General features: G+C 39.2%; 1 protein-coding gene across 8 annotated transcripts in view; it reads left to right on the top strand.

Annotated features, from left to right (window-relative positions):
• LRRIQ1 (leucine rich repeats and IQ motif containing 1) overlaps window positions 1-16,724 on the top strand; it is a 168,681-nt gene that overhangs the window by 17,102 nt on the left and 134,855 nt on the right. For 6 of the 8 annotated variants that reach the window (XM_039518503.1, XM_039518497.1, XM_039518546.1 and 3 more), the window contains exons 7-13: window positions 1,706-1,738; window positions 2,722-2,796; window positions 3,291-4,532; window positions 6,161-6,313; window positions 8,609-8,759; window positions 14,677-14,870; window positions 15,603-15,730. In XM_039518503.1, the coding sequence (XP_039374437.1) occupies window positions 1,706-1,738; window positions 2,722-2,796; window positions 3,291-4,532; window positions 6,161-6,313; window positions 8,609-8,759; window positions 14,677-14,870; window positions 15,603-15,730 (1,976 nt within the window). The remainder of the gene's footprint in view (window positions 1-1,705; window positions 1,739-2,721; window positions 2,797-3,290; window positions 4,533-6,160; window positions 6,314-8,608; window positions 8,760-14,676; window positions 14,871-15,602; window positions 15,731-16,724) is intronic. The other 2 variants (XM_039518514.1, XM_039518512.1) reach the window with 2 other exon arrangements.

Below are 16,724 nucleotides of genomic sequence, written 5' to 3'. Positions count from 1 at the left end.
TTTGAAGAACAACATGGCAGTTATTTGGGTAAAGTACCAAGTTTCTGACCTGATTTTGTTTGTCTGGGTATACTGCAAGAAGGACAGGAGACTTGTTATGGATTTTAATCAGGCCGCAACATTATTATATAGATGTCTGGGACTACCCGGCAGATAAAGTGTACAGAGTAGGCAAATCCATGCTTAGTCAAATCAGTTCTCCGGGGCTTTCACCAGCCCCCCTTTGTTTCCATCCAGGTCCCTCAGCCGACCCATGGCTTGGACCTTACAATCCACCAGCCTCGCAAGAGGCTTAAGGAGGGCTATGAGAACACGGGCGGGGGGACGGTGTTGGCTCCCTGCCATACCGGTCATGGGAGTCCCTGAACCACCTCCCCTGTTCTGTTTCCTTAACCAGTATCTCCTTTTAAGTCCTTTACCAGGCCATTTATCTGGTCACTGGCTGCCCTCCCTATGGAGTACATGCACTGAACATCTGCCGCAAGGAGGTGCCAGCCATTTGCTTGGCAGCCTCCCCACAACCTCGCCAGGTTCCCAGACATCTGCAAATGGCCTCTTGGCTAGCAGCTGTACTGGGGAGAAAAAACCCATGGTCCCATGTGTAATCATCAAGGGACACAAGCAGCTGCATTGTCCTTGACCTGGCACTGCAGCAATCACCCTTAACGGAGGGTCGCAAGGCGACCCATTCTCTGGATCCTTGTATTGACAAGAATCCTTAAAAGAAAACAAAATAAACAACTTGTAAGTTAGAGCTAAAAATCTGCATTTCGACAACCACATGACATTCCGAGGTTCCAGAGAGCCCGCGGCAAACTAGAAATGAAACAAGGCATCTGCTATGCCATTATCCATCCCTGGCACATGCTTGGAAGAAAAAACAGATGTTGAAGGTTAAGCATTGGAGAAAAAAATACCCTTGCCAACTTTCCAATCCTGTGCGATTTGGTGATTGATAACCTGTACCACTGCCATGTTGTCGTACCAATGGCACACCCGTATATTAGGCCCAAATTAATAACCACTTTTATCTCCATAATGATACCTCCTTAAATTGACTTTAGAAAACTTTTCCACACCCATAAGTCTTACTACATCTGTGTAGTGACTCATATGTAATTGTGTGGTCTGGCTATGCCACCCGGTGCCGCTGCCAGCCGGGCACAAGAAGCCCACCCCAGGGCAACAACCCTGCAAGCAAAGTTCAGCTCAAAGCCCAGATAGGTTAATGTCGTGAAAGGGGGCTTCTGTTTTGTCCTTCGCTAGGGGTTTCCCCAACTATTTAGCCAGGGCTGGAAATGTGTCCCAACAGGTGAAAACACTCATTTGGCCCAGCTTGCCCTGCAAACAAAAATTTTGCAAATAATGCAGTTTGGTTTTGTCCCCATTAACTGCACCACTGCCCAGTGCAACATTGTACTAAAATTCTGAAAAGCTGAACAGGATACTGAACAGCTCATGGGCATAGCCTTGTTGAAATAAAGTTGCCGGTGGTAGGCATCTTAAACAACCATCATTATTAAATACCCAGCAAATACTATTATGTGCCCAGAGCCCTTTTCAGGCTTGTTGTGGTATGGACAAACCCCTAGTGCCCTTGGTGTTATGCCCTGGATCCACAGTGCATGATGCCACCTAATTCCACCTAATGCCCTTAATGGAAACTGCTTCACCTCGCTTGCAAATTCACCCTCCCTGGTTGCAGCTTCCAGCCTGCCTGGGGATGAAAGAACCTGAGGTAAGGAACGCTAGTTCTCCTTCCTTGCACGGTCCCCTTTTTGTGTAATTTGCCTGTGCCTGCACTTCTCTAACTCTGGGGCCAGGTGGTGGTGGTGATTAACAGCCCCCCTGTTTTCCTGAACTCACCCTTCTCTGTGTCCCTGGAGCCATCCTGCCTACACAGCCTGCCTGTGGGTGGAAGTACCTGGGGCAGGGGATGCTAGTTCCCCTTCTTTTCACTGTCCCCTTCTGTGTAATTTGCCTATGCCTGCCCTTCCTTGTCTCTGGGGCCGGGGTAACAGCCCCCCGCACTGTTTTCCCGAGCTTGCTCTTCTCCGTGACCCTGGAACCATGCTGTTTCCAATGCTGTTTGCTGCTTTTCTGGAGCCATGCTTTCTTGGGGCCATGCTGCTTCCACGTGGTCCTGCAGCAAGCCTTAGAGCCCCAGCCTGTTCCTGTTCTGCTGGCTTCCTCGCTGCTTTCACATAGAGACTTGCCCCACCCAAGTTTCATACCTTTATGCACATTCCTGGGGGGAGGGGAGGGATGGGGGCAGGAGTGTGTGTGTGTGTGAGTCATTGCTGCAAAGTTGACCACCGAGCACCTTTTGCAGCAGTTTCTAGCCTTCTCCCACTACACACACACACACACACACACACACACACACACACACACACACACACACACACACACACACACACACACAGCAGAGCTGTACTTCTTTGGGTGAGCCCACACAAATTCTGCCCCACCTTTAGTTGTGGTGCAGTCACTTTCAATGTATGACCAAATGGGTGACACCGAATCTGAGTTTTTAGCTACTGTTTGTTTTTTCTGATCCAACCAACCTGACTGCATATTAAATTTCAGGTATCAACACAAAATAAGTGGATCTTTGGAGAATGCTATTTTTACAGTCAGCTATGATTTTAGTGAGTTATATAATGAAATATATTAAAATAATTGATATAATTGTTATAATTATTGTTACTTGTTATACAGCAGCAACAAGCTATGATGGAAGATGAGTTACTGAAAGAAAAGGAAGTCTGGAGAGAGAAGTTTAGGCAACATGAGGTAATTTGTACACGTGAATTTTTGTCAAAAAGAATTTGAATGTTATAATATGCTTGAAAGATACTTTCATTGTTATGTAGGAAAACACAATCAAATTGAATGATTTATACCATATGTGTTAAGAAAGATACCTGTGTGTGGTTTAACAAAAGAAAAAAAGTTTTTGAAATTTGTGAAATTAGCCCTTCTCTGGCTGAGCAGTCCATTTCTCTTCTTGTTTGAGCAGCTGCAAATAGCTCTCAGGTTCTCCAGCTAAGCAAAACTTTTGGCCAACTTTACAAACTGGAGTTTGTCTCCAAGTACTGAGAAGAAGACAGTCCTGTGTCCAGACTTACCTGAAGAAACGAAGAAGAAACTATATTAGCAGAAAGTAAAATAACATTTAAGAATAAATCTATGTCTATCTTGTTTAACATATTATAATTACATCTTAAGGAAGATTTCAGTAATTCAGATGCTGAATAAAATGTATTTCCATTGTTGTTTTGGCACAGGAATTGATCAAAAGGCTACAGTTGCAAATAGAAGAGGAGAAAAGGACCTTTGAAGAGCAGAAAGCAAAAGAAAGACAACACTTGGCAGAGCAGTGGAATAAAGCAGCTGTTAAAATCCAAGCTAGATTTAGAGCATTTATCGTGTACAGAAAATATGCTCCTATCTTAAAAGAATGGAAAGCGGAAATTAAAAGGAAGAAGGAACTGCAACAAAAAATGGAGAGAGAAAAGAGAGAAAAGGAAGAAAAAATGAGGAGACGGATGCAGGAAAGGAAGCAAAAAGAAGAGGAGTTGAGAAAGAGACAAGAAGAAATAGAAAGACAAGCACATATGGAACAGGTGAGGAGGCGTGAGGAATATGAAAAGAAGAAAGAAAGTCTCATGCTTGAACGAGAAAAAAGCCTTCAGCTAGAAGGACCAAGAGGGCAACAAGGAGCAAAACAAAAAGAGAAAATAGCAATAAATGCAGTGGCTGAAAATAGAGACAAAGACACACAAATAACAAAGGAAGAAAAAGAGAGAGAAAATATAAAAGACCAAAGAGAACAGGAAAAGGAGCAGAAGAAACAGATACTGGAAATAAGAGAAGAGGAAGAGAAACAAGAAGAAAAACATGTTGGAAAGATACAAGAAGCAAATAATTCAGAGAATACAAAAGACGGAAAACAGACATCACCGAACTCTGAGAAGAAAGAAGAGTCTCATGATAAAAGTAATGAAAATGAAGATGGGTATGTGATGACACATACAGGAAAAAGTTCCCTACAAACTATGGATCTTGATAAAAATACAAATACGAATATACTGGATAGAGAAGCCGTTGTTCTTGTAGCTAATGATGCAATCTCAAATAAGGAAAACAGTAAGCACAATAGTCAGTGGAATTTGGAGGCCCAGCCAGATAACAGGAACAGTGAACACAAAGTGCAATCTTGTAAGTTTGAAACAATTAAAACAGCAGAGGTTGTGATGAAGAAAATTCAGGAGGAAGTTGCTGAGGATTGGGACAAAAGTGAGACTGTAATTAAGTATTTTGAGAGGCCACTAACGCTACCTGATAATGTTGAAAAGAAGAGGCTAACTTGGATGACGATGTGTAAACCTTGGTCTAAAATTTATAGGGAAAACCAAAGAAAGAAAGTAGTTAAAAGAAGCAGACCAAGAAAACCCTCAGATAGCAAGATGCCTCCATTAAGTGTAGAAATGATTATTCAATGTGGCCCTTGGAATGCCCTCCAACAGGTAACTAAATACTGTAAGTGATTCTTAAGCAGTGATTTACATGAGAGCTGACTAGTCACGTGAGGTGGAATTTTCAAAACTGTCAGTGTTGGCCTAATAATTGGTTTTCCCATTGACTTCTTCAAAGAGAAAAGAATTAGGCCAATGTCGAGTGCTTTTGGAAATCCTGCTCGTGGTGCCGATTCTTTGTTTTCAGCTGCTAAATTGCATTAAGTCATAGCTGAAAAGACATTATTTTTTCATGTAAGTAATTAATTTATTGAAACAAGGATGTTCTGTGACTGGGATAGGAAATGGTGCATAAAATAATGTCTCTATCAAAATGTGGTTCACACTAATAAAACAGCCCAGAACTGCAGAACATATTTGTACTATGGTCATCTGATTGGTATCAACATACTATTATTATTCCTAATATATATGATATTTAGTTTAACGATGATTCTTCTCACTTCTATTATGATAAGATTATGTACACTTCTAATCTGTTGACATTACAAAACCCCATTGACTTCTGTTTTGCTGTCGCATTAATCTTCTATTCATTCACATTATACATTATTAGTAGTGAAGCACTTATGTTTGAAATGGACATCAAAATCAAATGAGTTTGGTTACCTTTTTATAGTTTTACCAATTTTTTCCACTATCAGTTACAAATTAGGGCTTTCAATTAATTGCATTTAACTCAAACGATTATCTCAAAACAAATTAACTCAGTTGGAAAAAAAAATCATGATTAATTGCAGTTTGAATCGCATGGTTAATAATAGAATACCAATTGAAATTTATTACAAATATTTGTGGATATTTTTTCTATATTTTCAAATATATTGATTTCAGTTGCAACACAGAATACAAAGTGTATAGTGCTCACTTTATATTATTAGTTTTTATTACAAATATCTGCACTATTCTCTGGAATGGTGGCCAAAGCGTAAAGGGGCATACGAATGTTTAGCATATCTGGCATGTAAATATTTTGCAACGCTGGTTACAAAAGTGCCATGCAAATGCCTGTTATCACTTTCAGGTGACATTGTAAATATGAAGTGGTCAGTATTATCTCCCATAAATGTAAACTAATTTGTTTGTCTTAGCGATTGACTGAACAAGAAGTAGGACTGAGTAGACTTGTTTTGTTTTTGAGTGCAGTTATGTAAAAAATAATTCTACATTTGTAAGTTGCACTTTCAGGATAAAGAGATTGCACTACAGTACTTGTATGAGGTGAATTGAAATATGCTATTTTTGTTTCTTTTTTTACAGTGCAAATATTTGTAATACAAATAATTATATAAAGTGAGCACTGCAATTAATTGCAGTTTTTAAAAATTGTTTGACAACCCTATTACAAATCATTTCCATGTTTTTATGATGCTTAAGTACTGTTGTTATGCATTTTTTTTTATGACGGGAGCAACATTTATCAGTTAACGTTTTTGCTGAAGATCAGAAAACTTTTAGTCTTTTATAAGTGTTTTACAGTAAATTCAGAATCTAGACTTAATCCATATAATTGTATGCTACGTAGTAGGTATTTAACCTTAAAAAGACTTTAAAAAGGCTACATAAAAATACTATTAGAGTGCAATCTTATGGACATCCTTTTCATTGAACATGTGTAGGTTACGACACTTACACTTCAAGATTTGCCTGGCTGTAGTCTCTCTACGTTGTCAGAATGTTCAAGTCTTCAATTATTGACCCTTAGACGCTGTGGACTAACTGCATTGGAAGGACTCAGTAACTGCAAAGGCCTAAAGTATATTGATGTGGAGGTACCTAGCATATTTTACTGTCTATATGGAGGTGGGGTGAGACTGCCATCTCTGCCATTCAGGATATGATGAGATTGAATCCATCTCTTTATATGTATATGTACATATAGGACAAGATTATTTTTTTAAGTGCCAAAAGTTAGTCTACTAAGTGCATAGTTAGGATATGCACTTAATAAGCAGCCTGATTTTCTAAAATTCTGAGTACCTAACCTTATTTCTTGTTTTTGGCTCAAAGACAAAGTTGAAGGGACACATGGAGATACTAGTCTACTGTATATATTGTTATAATTTTAAAGTGCAGTAATTTGAAGCTTCCAGAACTAGGAAATAGGCACAGTCTCTTTCTCTGTCTCCAAATATTAAGTCGTGAATGGCCCTAGTGTGAGTATGGAGGGAAAGTGATAAATCTTCATTCCCTCTGTTGCATGGCTGTGCAAAGGCTGTTCACCCTAGCAGTGTGTGTGCTCCCCCTGCCCCCTTAGTGACTAGGGCATTTAAAAGTGGGAGAGGAGGAGGAGGTGAGGCCTTAGGAACATAACTCCTGTGTACTAGCCCAGATTGCTTGGCCATGTGCACAAGGAGCAGCACCAGCATTGATTTCTGAGGCACAATTCTCTAGTGCTGCTTCTGCTGGTGGTGGTACTGCACTGCTGCTTACACGGAGCTGTGTCTTGAAATCTAAGTGACTAAAGAAAATGTGGCTTTATAAAGTGCCTCAGTTAAAGAACTTGATGATCTACATGAAACAGATGGTTTTAGCTTTTCAGTTTTTAGTATTTTGATTATATCAATGCACTGGAGAGTTCATGCATAATGACTAACAGAAGACCCATTGTGTATAAAAATGTTGAATGTTTCTTTTTTGCCTAATGATTACTGTTTGGTGTGTACTCTGACCTTCTCAAAACTGAGAGAGGAATGGGCAAGGTCAGTTATAGCTAAGGCAACGTTGTCTAGTGGTTAGAGCAGTGCACTGGGAGTCAAGACTCTTATGTTCTTTTCCCAGTTTTCCTACCTATTAAAAATAATCTCGGGCAAAATTTTCAAATGTCCACTAATTTTGGGTGCCTCAAATTACAGCGCAAAAGGAGTAAGAGGATTTTATATATATATAAATATATAGCGAACCTGTTAATCTTTCTCTGTCTGACATTTATAGGTAACGAGGTTTTATACTAAGTGTTGCCCAGTATTTTTACACACAAACTTGGTGTTTCTAAGCAATAAAAATTTTATTCTAAATATAGTATTACGCTAGCTATCTATTCGTTGGAAGCTGGGTGGCTTGATCTGCCGGCAAAGCTGGCTTGTCTGATAGAACACTTCCATTCAAACTAAAATGACAGAGCAGTTAAATGCCCCTTTGTTTAGTAATAGCTGAAACAACAAAAGACACTGGCCAAATCACAGACCAGCATGGCAAGGCTTGAGTAGGAGTTGAGCCGGTTGGTCTGAGGGGTTTTCCTAGCATCTGCATGCCAACACAGGGGACTGAGTATTCACAGATTCCAAGTCCAGGAAGAAACATTGTGATCGTCTAGTCTGAGCTTCTGTAAGACACAGGCCATAGAACTTCCCCAAAACAATTCCTTGAGCATTGTTGTTTGGTGGAGCTGTAAGTGTCTGTGAGTCAGAAGCAGGCAGCAAAAGCCAGCCAGACAGCAATAGAAGCACTAGTAATGTGGCCCTGGGGGAAAAAATGCCAGGAGAGCTTTATAGGCAGAGTGCTGGCTGGAAAGAAGCTTGGAAATGTGAGCAAAGAAACTGCCTCCTGTTCTGTGCTTCCTACTGTGTTCAGTGAAATAGGATTCTCTGTACATTATTTATAAATAGGATTACATCAAAGATGCCTGACTCAACCATAAGTTTCGCCTCTTAATGGAAACACTCCTCAAGGCCCTGAATACTGGCTAACTGCTCAGACTAAAAATGTTTAACAGTAGTAAAGTTTACAATATTTTGGAATGACCCATAATAATGCCTAACTTAATATAGTGGTTTTCATTAGTAGATCTCAAAACGTTTCAGTCTTTCTTGTATTTATCCTCACAAACACCCCTGTGAGGTAAGGAAGTGGTGGTATCCTCATTTTTACAGATGGGTAACAGAGAGACTACGTGACTTCTCCAAGAGCACACAAGAAGTCTGTGGTGGAGTAGGGAATTGAGCCTGGGTCTGCCAAGTCCTAGGCTAGCTATTCAAACACTGGACTACCTATCCTCTCTCACTGAAAACTGCCCATACTTTTCTATTAGTGATCTTTAATTTTATCTGCTTTCTTCTTTGTGGTAGGAAAACAATATTCAGACAATAAATTGTGAGAATCTAGAAAATCTCTGCATTTTAATACTGAATAAAAATCAACTTGCATCACTTCATGGCTTAGATGGCTGCAGTGATCTCAGAAATCTTGAACTGTCCTGCAATAAAATCACTCGAATTGGTAAGAAAATATTAAAAATGATGCATTTTATTCATTTAACATCAGCATTCTTAACTTGGTTTGGTTGAATATAGAAAATGACTGTTGCCAATGTAGTAGTGTTTATTTTTAATCCTGTAACAGGTTTATTTCAAAGAAGATGTTACTCAGTACTCATGTCCTTATTAGGATGGAAAAATCAGAAAAGTACATATAAAATCTTGCACCTTTTGTAGGATGTGAATAGTTTAAAATTTCAAACAAGTTGGGTGGGTGGACGATGAGAGAAGAACCAGAAACATAAGGGGAATGAATTTATTTTAGATTAGAAAGGAGGAAAAAATTATACAAGAGGAGAAATCCTTGTCCTAGTTCCTCCCTCTGGGGGTAACCAGGAGACCCACTAGCCTGATGCTGGTACAGCAGGCCTCAGAATGTTTCCTCTGTAATGAAGGGGCAGTTAAATTCAACACAGTGGAAAGAATTGCTGATTCTGCTGCATTAGAGTGGGGAGAACCAGTTCTTTGGTTGTCTACAGAAGAACTAACCTATTCTGTCCCCCCTCCAAAAGTAGCCTTAATAATTGAAGGGGGGAGAGAGGTAAACTGCCTTGTAATTACCTAAAATGGCGATCCCAGTGCTGAAAGGAGCAAAGCGCCTCTTCCTTCAAGAATCCAACAGAGCAGGTAGATCTGCTGCTGAAAGGGTTGCAGGTCCTGCTGTGTGGACTGGGTCATGTTGGAAGGTAGAGAAGTGAGGGCCACAAAGGTGTAGGTAATCATTGGAATACTTAACTAATTCAAACACTGAGCCTTCTGGGGCTTGCCAGGCACTAATTCTAGTGAAAATCAAAGCATAGGTTTTGAGTCATAAGGAAAGATTTCATTTGCTGAAGCAATTCATCTTTTGTTTGGAGGAAACTCATTTGAGCTGAGGAAGCCTATGCAAGCAGTGGGTGTGTAGGTGGCCAGCTCTTGAGTTGAGGCCACTTCAAATTGTGTGTATGGCAGGACTCGAGTTGATCAGAAAGGTGGTGCTTTTGAGTGCTTTGTCTTGCATTAGACTTGTCTTGACGTTTACAGATAAACAAAATGAGGTGTTAAAGGAAATAAGGAATTGAATTAAATGAAAAACCAACATTATCACAACTTCCAGGCTGACAAATTAAGCCCATATACATAAGGTAATTTAAAAAAAAAACAAATTAAAATTTTTTTATAGCAGCAAAAACAAAAGTTTAGACAAATATGCAGATATGAGAGGTGAGGACCAAATTCCATGATTAACAAATAAACAAGAAAATGGCAAATAGGAAATATTAAACTTGAGAAATTAGTGATTGTACAGCACCCATGTGGTGGTAATAGCTTCAGTTTCAAAATGCTAATACTTTGGATATTGGATTGTTGATTATAGATATTAAAGTACATGTCCATAATTCATGTTTCTGGGGACAATGTCCTGTGGTGGTGGTAAATGGTGGTGATATTGGCACCTACTATAAAAATCAATGCCAGTAGCCTAAGGGGAATTGAGGAAACAAATTGCAAGAAGCATTGCTGGAACTTCCTCCATGTCTGGTTGCCAGTAATGTGCTGTGAGATTATTTGTTTCCTGTGGCAGAATATCTGCAAGATTAATATGCAAGTGACATAATATTAACTGATGATCCTTAAGTATGAAATATCAGTGTACAGAGCAAATGGAGTAAAAGCCTCCAGTGCTATCTATTATGTACAATGAAAGTACTGTATTCACTGAGTGTGATATGAGTTTAAATGGGGAAGTGAATGTTGAATGAAAAACCACATGGTTTTCTCTCCTAAGGAACAGCTTTGAGGATGTCTGGATAAACTGAATGCATAACATAGATTTTTTTGTTTCACACAATAACATATTGATAGTAAGAAATCTTATAGAATCACACAAAGATGGACTTGTATTTTTAAAATGGTTAATTTGCTCCTCCCATCGGTAAATCTAGCAGAATGTCCCATGGCAATTTTGGAAGTTGCACTGCTGTGTAGCGTTCTTTTTTACATTCAGTTCATTATGTTTTAATTTATTCTAATCTATGGATTTTTTTAAAGGCTTATTTATATTTATGGTTGTAGCAATTCAGGTTAACTTGTTGCAGGAAGTTTCCTAGATACTATTACTTTTGTTTTCATCAGAGTAAAAAGTGGGGGGAAATGGCAGTTGGCAGAAGCTGTTAATAAAATAAATGGGGGTTGAGGGGAATGCTTTATTGCTAATGAGCATGTCCTCTGAAAGCAGCGTGCTCACTGCCTGGGTGATTATACATTTGTACAATGAACATAAGGAACTTTAGCATATGTATATACTTGGGAGGGGGCTGGTTCATTTAAATATTTCTTTTATTAATGAAAAATATTTTTTTAAATCTTGTCAATTATGGCATTTATAGATTCCAAGGCTAGAAGGGACCTCTGCGATCATCTAGTCTTGCCCCCTGTGTAACACAGGTCATAGAACTTCCCCAAAATAATTCCTAGAGCGGAGCTTTTAGTAAAACATTCAATCTTGATTTTAAAATTGACAGTGATGGCGAATCTACTACATCCCTTGGTAAATGGTTAATTACTCTCATTGTTAAAAACGTATGCATTATTTTCAGTATGCATTTGACTAGCTTTCAACTTCCAGCCATTGGATCATGTTATACCTTTCTTTGTGATTGAGGCACCAATTAACCCTTCTCCTTGTTAAGCTGAATAGATTGAGCTCCATGAGGCTATTGCTATAAGGCTTGTTTTCTAATCTATTAATCATACTTATGGCTCTTCTCTGAATCCTCTCCAATTTACCAACATCCTTCTTGAATTCTGGACACAGTATTCCAACAGTGGTTGCACCAGTGCCAAATACAGACAAAATGTAACCTCTCTAGTCCTATTTGAGACTCCTGTTTATGCATCACGGATCACATGAATTCTCTTGTCCATAGCATCACACTGCGAGCTCATGTACAGGTGATTATCCACCACAGCTCCCAAATCTTTGGTTAATAACTAGATCCAGCCGCTTTGAAAATGCATATGTATGCTGCTGCTGCTTTTTTTCCCCTGTGAATCTCTATGTAGGTCATAGGATGTGTATTATACCCAGTAGGCTACCAATGCCAATGAGAACAAAGCACAGCACTGGATCCCGCTTTCAGGCAGTCTTGGTTTTACCATTTGTTAGAAGTTAAGAAACGCCTAATTGGAGCATCAGCTTACTCAGAACCCCGCCTCTCTCTTTCAGTCAGAAGTCTCCTTCTGTTCTTCATAGGACCTCACTTCTCTTGCCTCATCCATCTTCTTCCTGGTTTAAAAAGAAAGTTACTTTTATTGAGTAAGGACAATGTGTGCTGAACGGCGTGCCATGGGCAAGTGGATGCTCCATGCAGCTGCACTGTTTTCACGTTACCAAGAACAGTTCTGCTTATAGAGGAGTTCTCACCTCTGCTTGTTTTATTGAGACATATGCATATAGTTACAGAATACCGTTTTTCATGTACTGCCATAGCTGATATCACATCGTGTGTTTTATGTTGGTGCCTTGTCAGTGCCCATGAGAATTCAGACTCTCAAAGAAATCATTACTATTTAAGCATGACATTGTACAAAACATAGAAGACATGTTATTGTACATAAGATTGGCAATACTGGGTCAGACCAATGGTCCATCTAATCCAGTATCCTGTCTCTGACAGTGGCCAATGCCAGGTGCTTCAGAGGGAATTGACAGAACAGGCAATCATCGAGTGATCCATCCCCTGTCATCCACTTCCCTTGCACCCTGCATAGTGCAAAATATATAGTCACCTAACATTTGTGGTTAGTTTTAATCTTGCATATGTCGGAAATACATCCAGTAAATATACAAATTACATACTTGTATTACAGTAGCTCCAAGAGGTCCCAAAGTAGATTGGAACCCCATTGTACTTAGCATTATACAAACACAGTGAGCGACAATCCCTGTCGCAAAGAGCTTACAGACAAAATAGACAAGGCAGACACAGGGCTTGCGATCTAAATAAATGAGGAAACAGGCACAGAAAGTGAAGTGACTTTCCAAGATTGCACAGTAGGGTAGTGACAGAGCTGGAAATAGAATCCTGGACTCTTGACTCACGCATACCTCCTGTAGAGGTCCCTTTTGCACATCCTCTACTGGTCTGCCACCTATTTGAATCCAGTGCTTGTCTTTTAAGGGCGTTGATCTTGCTGCACAGAAGTACAAAGCTTTAAAAATGGAAAAATGATGTTGAGACAAGTTCTTGCAGCTGTCAGTTTTCAGTACTATGCCTGAAATGAAACTGTGTGCAATCCACTAGATGGTGCTAGTTCCCTTTATTTTTTTCTCAATAAATAAATAAATAAAATCCAGAAAAGCAGCTTGCAGTCTGGTGTAGTATGTCACAGGCATATCTGAAATTCTTTTTCAGTAATTAAAGGCTAGTAAATTAATTTCTTAAAGCTTGGGCGGGAGGAAATAAACTGCTCGTAACAGACCATTTGACTTAAATTTAGTGTAGTATCAATTTAATATCTGGTATTCTTTTCCATTTCCAGTTATTATTATCCTAAGTCCTATGCTGTATAAATTCTTAATATAATGTGAATATTGATGTTTAATTTTTACTATGATTTTTCCCTTCATCTTTTCTCTTCTTTCTCCATACACCCTCTGTACCTGTGGTAACCCTTTCTTTGGCTCGGACAAACAGTACTTTTGAAGGCCCAGGTTGCTCCAGGAAAATTACCACAAAGCTAGCTCCATACTTGCACAGATCATCTCTACTCTGTGCATGGAAGGATGGGAAGGTTGAGGGTAGGTCTGAGAAGGCCTGTCTCAACTACCTCCCAGTTTTGTGAAGACTGCCCAGAAAAGAAGACTGGGAGGGGACTCCCCCCTTCTTCCCCCCCAGGTTTTTATACCGTATTTATCCTTATCGTTCCTGAGCTCTCTTGAGGGGAGCCACAATGCAAGGAACAAATGAGGAGGTGAGTGGGCCCAGAGCTGGTACAGAGGTACAAGGCCTGCCCATCTTTCAGATCCCCTGGGTTCCACAAAGTTGTGGGAGGAACCTAGTCTTGTTGCACTATCATATAAACTGCTAACAGAATGATTTGGGAGCAACTCCAGGAGAGAACTCGCACTCTCCGAGGTATAAATGTGGGATGTGATAGCCTGATTCTTGCTCTGTATACCAGCTGTTAGGAAGGCTCTTTAAAAATATGGCAGTTGTAGCTATAGTTCAAGACATACATATATTTACGAATACCTCACTTTCTTTATAAGACTTTGTTTTAATGCTCTTGCTTGTACAGTGCATGCCCTCATTCACATCCCTGCTGATTGGCCTCCATGTGTTATAGTGGTATGATTAGTTCTTACCATTTCTGGTCACTTTTTCAAAACTCTAATTAAAATATTTCAAATTGAAACTATTGAGCTTTTGCCCTTAGTAGAGATTTTAAGATGGCGGCTAGCATTTTGCTGACACCACAGGACCTTGACTAAATATGCTCACTGCCTTGGGTATTTAGTAATTTCTCTAGTTACAGCATTGTAAGAGTACTTTATTGCATGAAGCATGTCTTGTTACAACACTTTGACAATGTGATGTGCACAGGGAATGCTAAGCTAATTTGGTTTCTTGTTTAGTTAATAGGCTCAAACGTTTGCAATTTTTCAGAATGATTGTTTAAAATACTTGAAACACCTGGGAATGAATATAAAATTAGTCAGTGTTTAAAATACCTCAAAATCATTGTAAAGCCTTTTATAGAAAACGGAGTGTGTTCATTTTTACGTATAAAATATGAACCTGTTACTATCTCAGTGTGCTTTCTGTTTCAAAACAAACACAATTTTAATCACATTATGATTTAATTCAGGTTAAAATATGAGTTTTCCTTTTCAGGTGGTTTAGAGTCATTGAAATATCTCCAGCAACTAATTGTGGACCACAATCAGTTAATCAGTACGAAAGGTTTATGTGATGTGCCAACTCTCATGCACATAGACTGCTCTTTTAATCATCTTACTCAACTTGAGGGCATTGAGAATTGTGGTCTGCTTCAGATTCTGAAGTTACAAGGAAATAATCTAAGTGAGGTAATATCCATGAATCAAATGGGCTGATTTTTCTTACCATGCTTCTCTGATACCAGTAATACAGCCCATGATGCTGATCACATTATTTGTTTTCTTGAGGAGGTGATGTACAAAGGGCCAGCTATGGGAGTTTGGTGTCTCAGTACCCTTTGTACCTTTGAAAATCCTCCTCCCCAGTAGTTTAATTTCCATTCTTTGCACTATAGTGGGTAGCTTTCAGTTTGTTGTATGCTAAATTTACTTTTTTTTTTAAGTTGGTCAAACTGCTATGATCATTAAAGGTAAAACGAGCCATGCAGTAGAGATATTTCTTCCAGAATTCAGTTTGGGATGATTTTCATAGGTGATAACTGCCTACAAGCTCTCATAATGGGGCCCTAGATGGCTACCTGTACAGTTAGTCACCTTCCTTGGCAATGGCTTTTATATAAAACTGAGGCAAAACCTACTTGTCAATAAACAGTCAGTCATTGCATGAATGAAAGCAGTAAATGTGTGTATATTGCTAATCTCAAATGCTGTGGCTACGTTGAATGTTCAGACTATGCACAAAGCGTAGAAAAATGTTAGCATGTGATAAATCGAAAATGCTATACATACTATGTGACAAAGCATATCTGTAATAGTATTTAATAATATATTCAAGAAAAGCAGCTGAGAAGCATTCAATTGTTATATGCAATCAATTTTTATTTGAAAAATAATAGCAAAAAATCATTTTTCTGTATTTAGCTCCCTACCTTAGAAAATCATGTTCTGCTAAGAGAACTATACTTGGATGACAATAGTATTTCAACTATGGAAACATTTTCTTTATATTGGCTGCCTCTGCTACAGATCCTTTCTCTATCACAAAACAGGTAAAGTGGAAACTTTTTCTATTCAAGCAATTTAATACATAGATATTTACAAAATAACAGTTCTCTTATGAGTTTTGGGTATGAACCTGAGTGTATAGAAAGGACCATAAAGGACAGTTCTGCTGTACCAGACAAAGCAGAGTTCCTAGGAAGATGTTGTTTGAAAAAGTATATTTAGCAATTAATAGGTATAAAATCTTCTTTAAACAGTTTTGAAAACAATGGTGACCATAAAAGGTTAATTTAAAAATATAATTATGGCAGTGCTGTGGCACTGCTGAAACCATGTTTGGACCTGATAGAGGCCTCCCACTCTAAGCTGCCTGATTCCAAGAGAGGGGTTTCTCTTCGTGAACTGCTAGCAAAGAGAGGCATCTTCTTACAACCTGGACTTAGGCATCTCCTTGCCTAGAGGGCTGGGGTTTATGATACACCTTTGATGTTGGCATCTCCTATTGGATACCTCTAGGCATCTTCCTGTCTATCATGCTGGCTTTTGTGAATTGTATTCCAAGGTGCCTCTCTCTTCCCATTCATTATACAGGGACCTAGATGCCTAACTCAGGCTTGATGAATCACAGTATGTTCCTGTGATTTTTCTAGGTGCCTAAAAGTTAGGGGTTCTGATGCTCAGCATCTTAGTGCCTAAGTACCTTGTGAATCTGGCCTGAGTGTCTTTTCCTCTTCTCTATATTTTATGGAGTCCTTCTCTGTTTCCTGTCTCCTGTTTTTTCCCCTCTCTCCCCGTCTCTCTTTTTTTCTGACTCATTCACCCATCCAATTGCCATCTTTTCTGTTAAAATCCTCAATCCCTGTCATGTGTCTTCTCTCTGCTAGTCCTGCTGACATGCTGTGCTTTAGTGGTTGGCTGAAATATGAAGTGCTTCCTGTAGTGGGGGAAGAAGTGCTGTAGTATGTCAGAGCATCAACAGAACAAATATATGAATGATAAGTCAGATATGAACAACTACCACATCATGTGTCAGTGCCTTAA

This window comes from Mauremys reevesii, linkage group 1, assembly GCF_016161935.1.
Source record: "Mauremys reevesii isolate NIE-2019 linkage group 1, ASM1616193v1, whole genome shotgun sequence".
Lineage (NCBI taxonomy): Eukaryota > Metazoa > Chordata > Testudines > Geoemydidae > Mauremys > Mauremys reevesii.
This window is presented reverse-complemented; position numbering and strand designations above follow the sequence as displayed.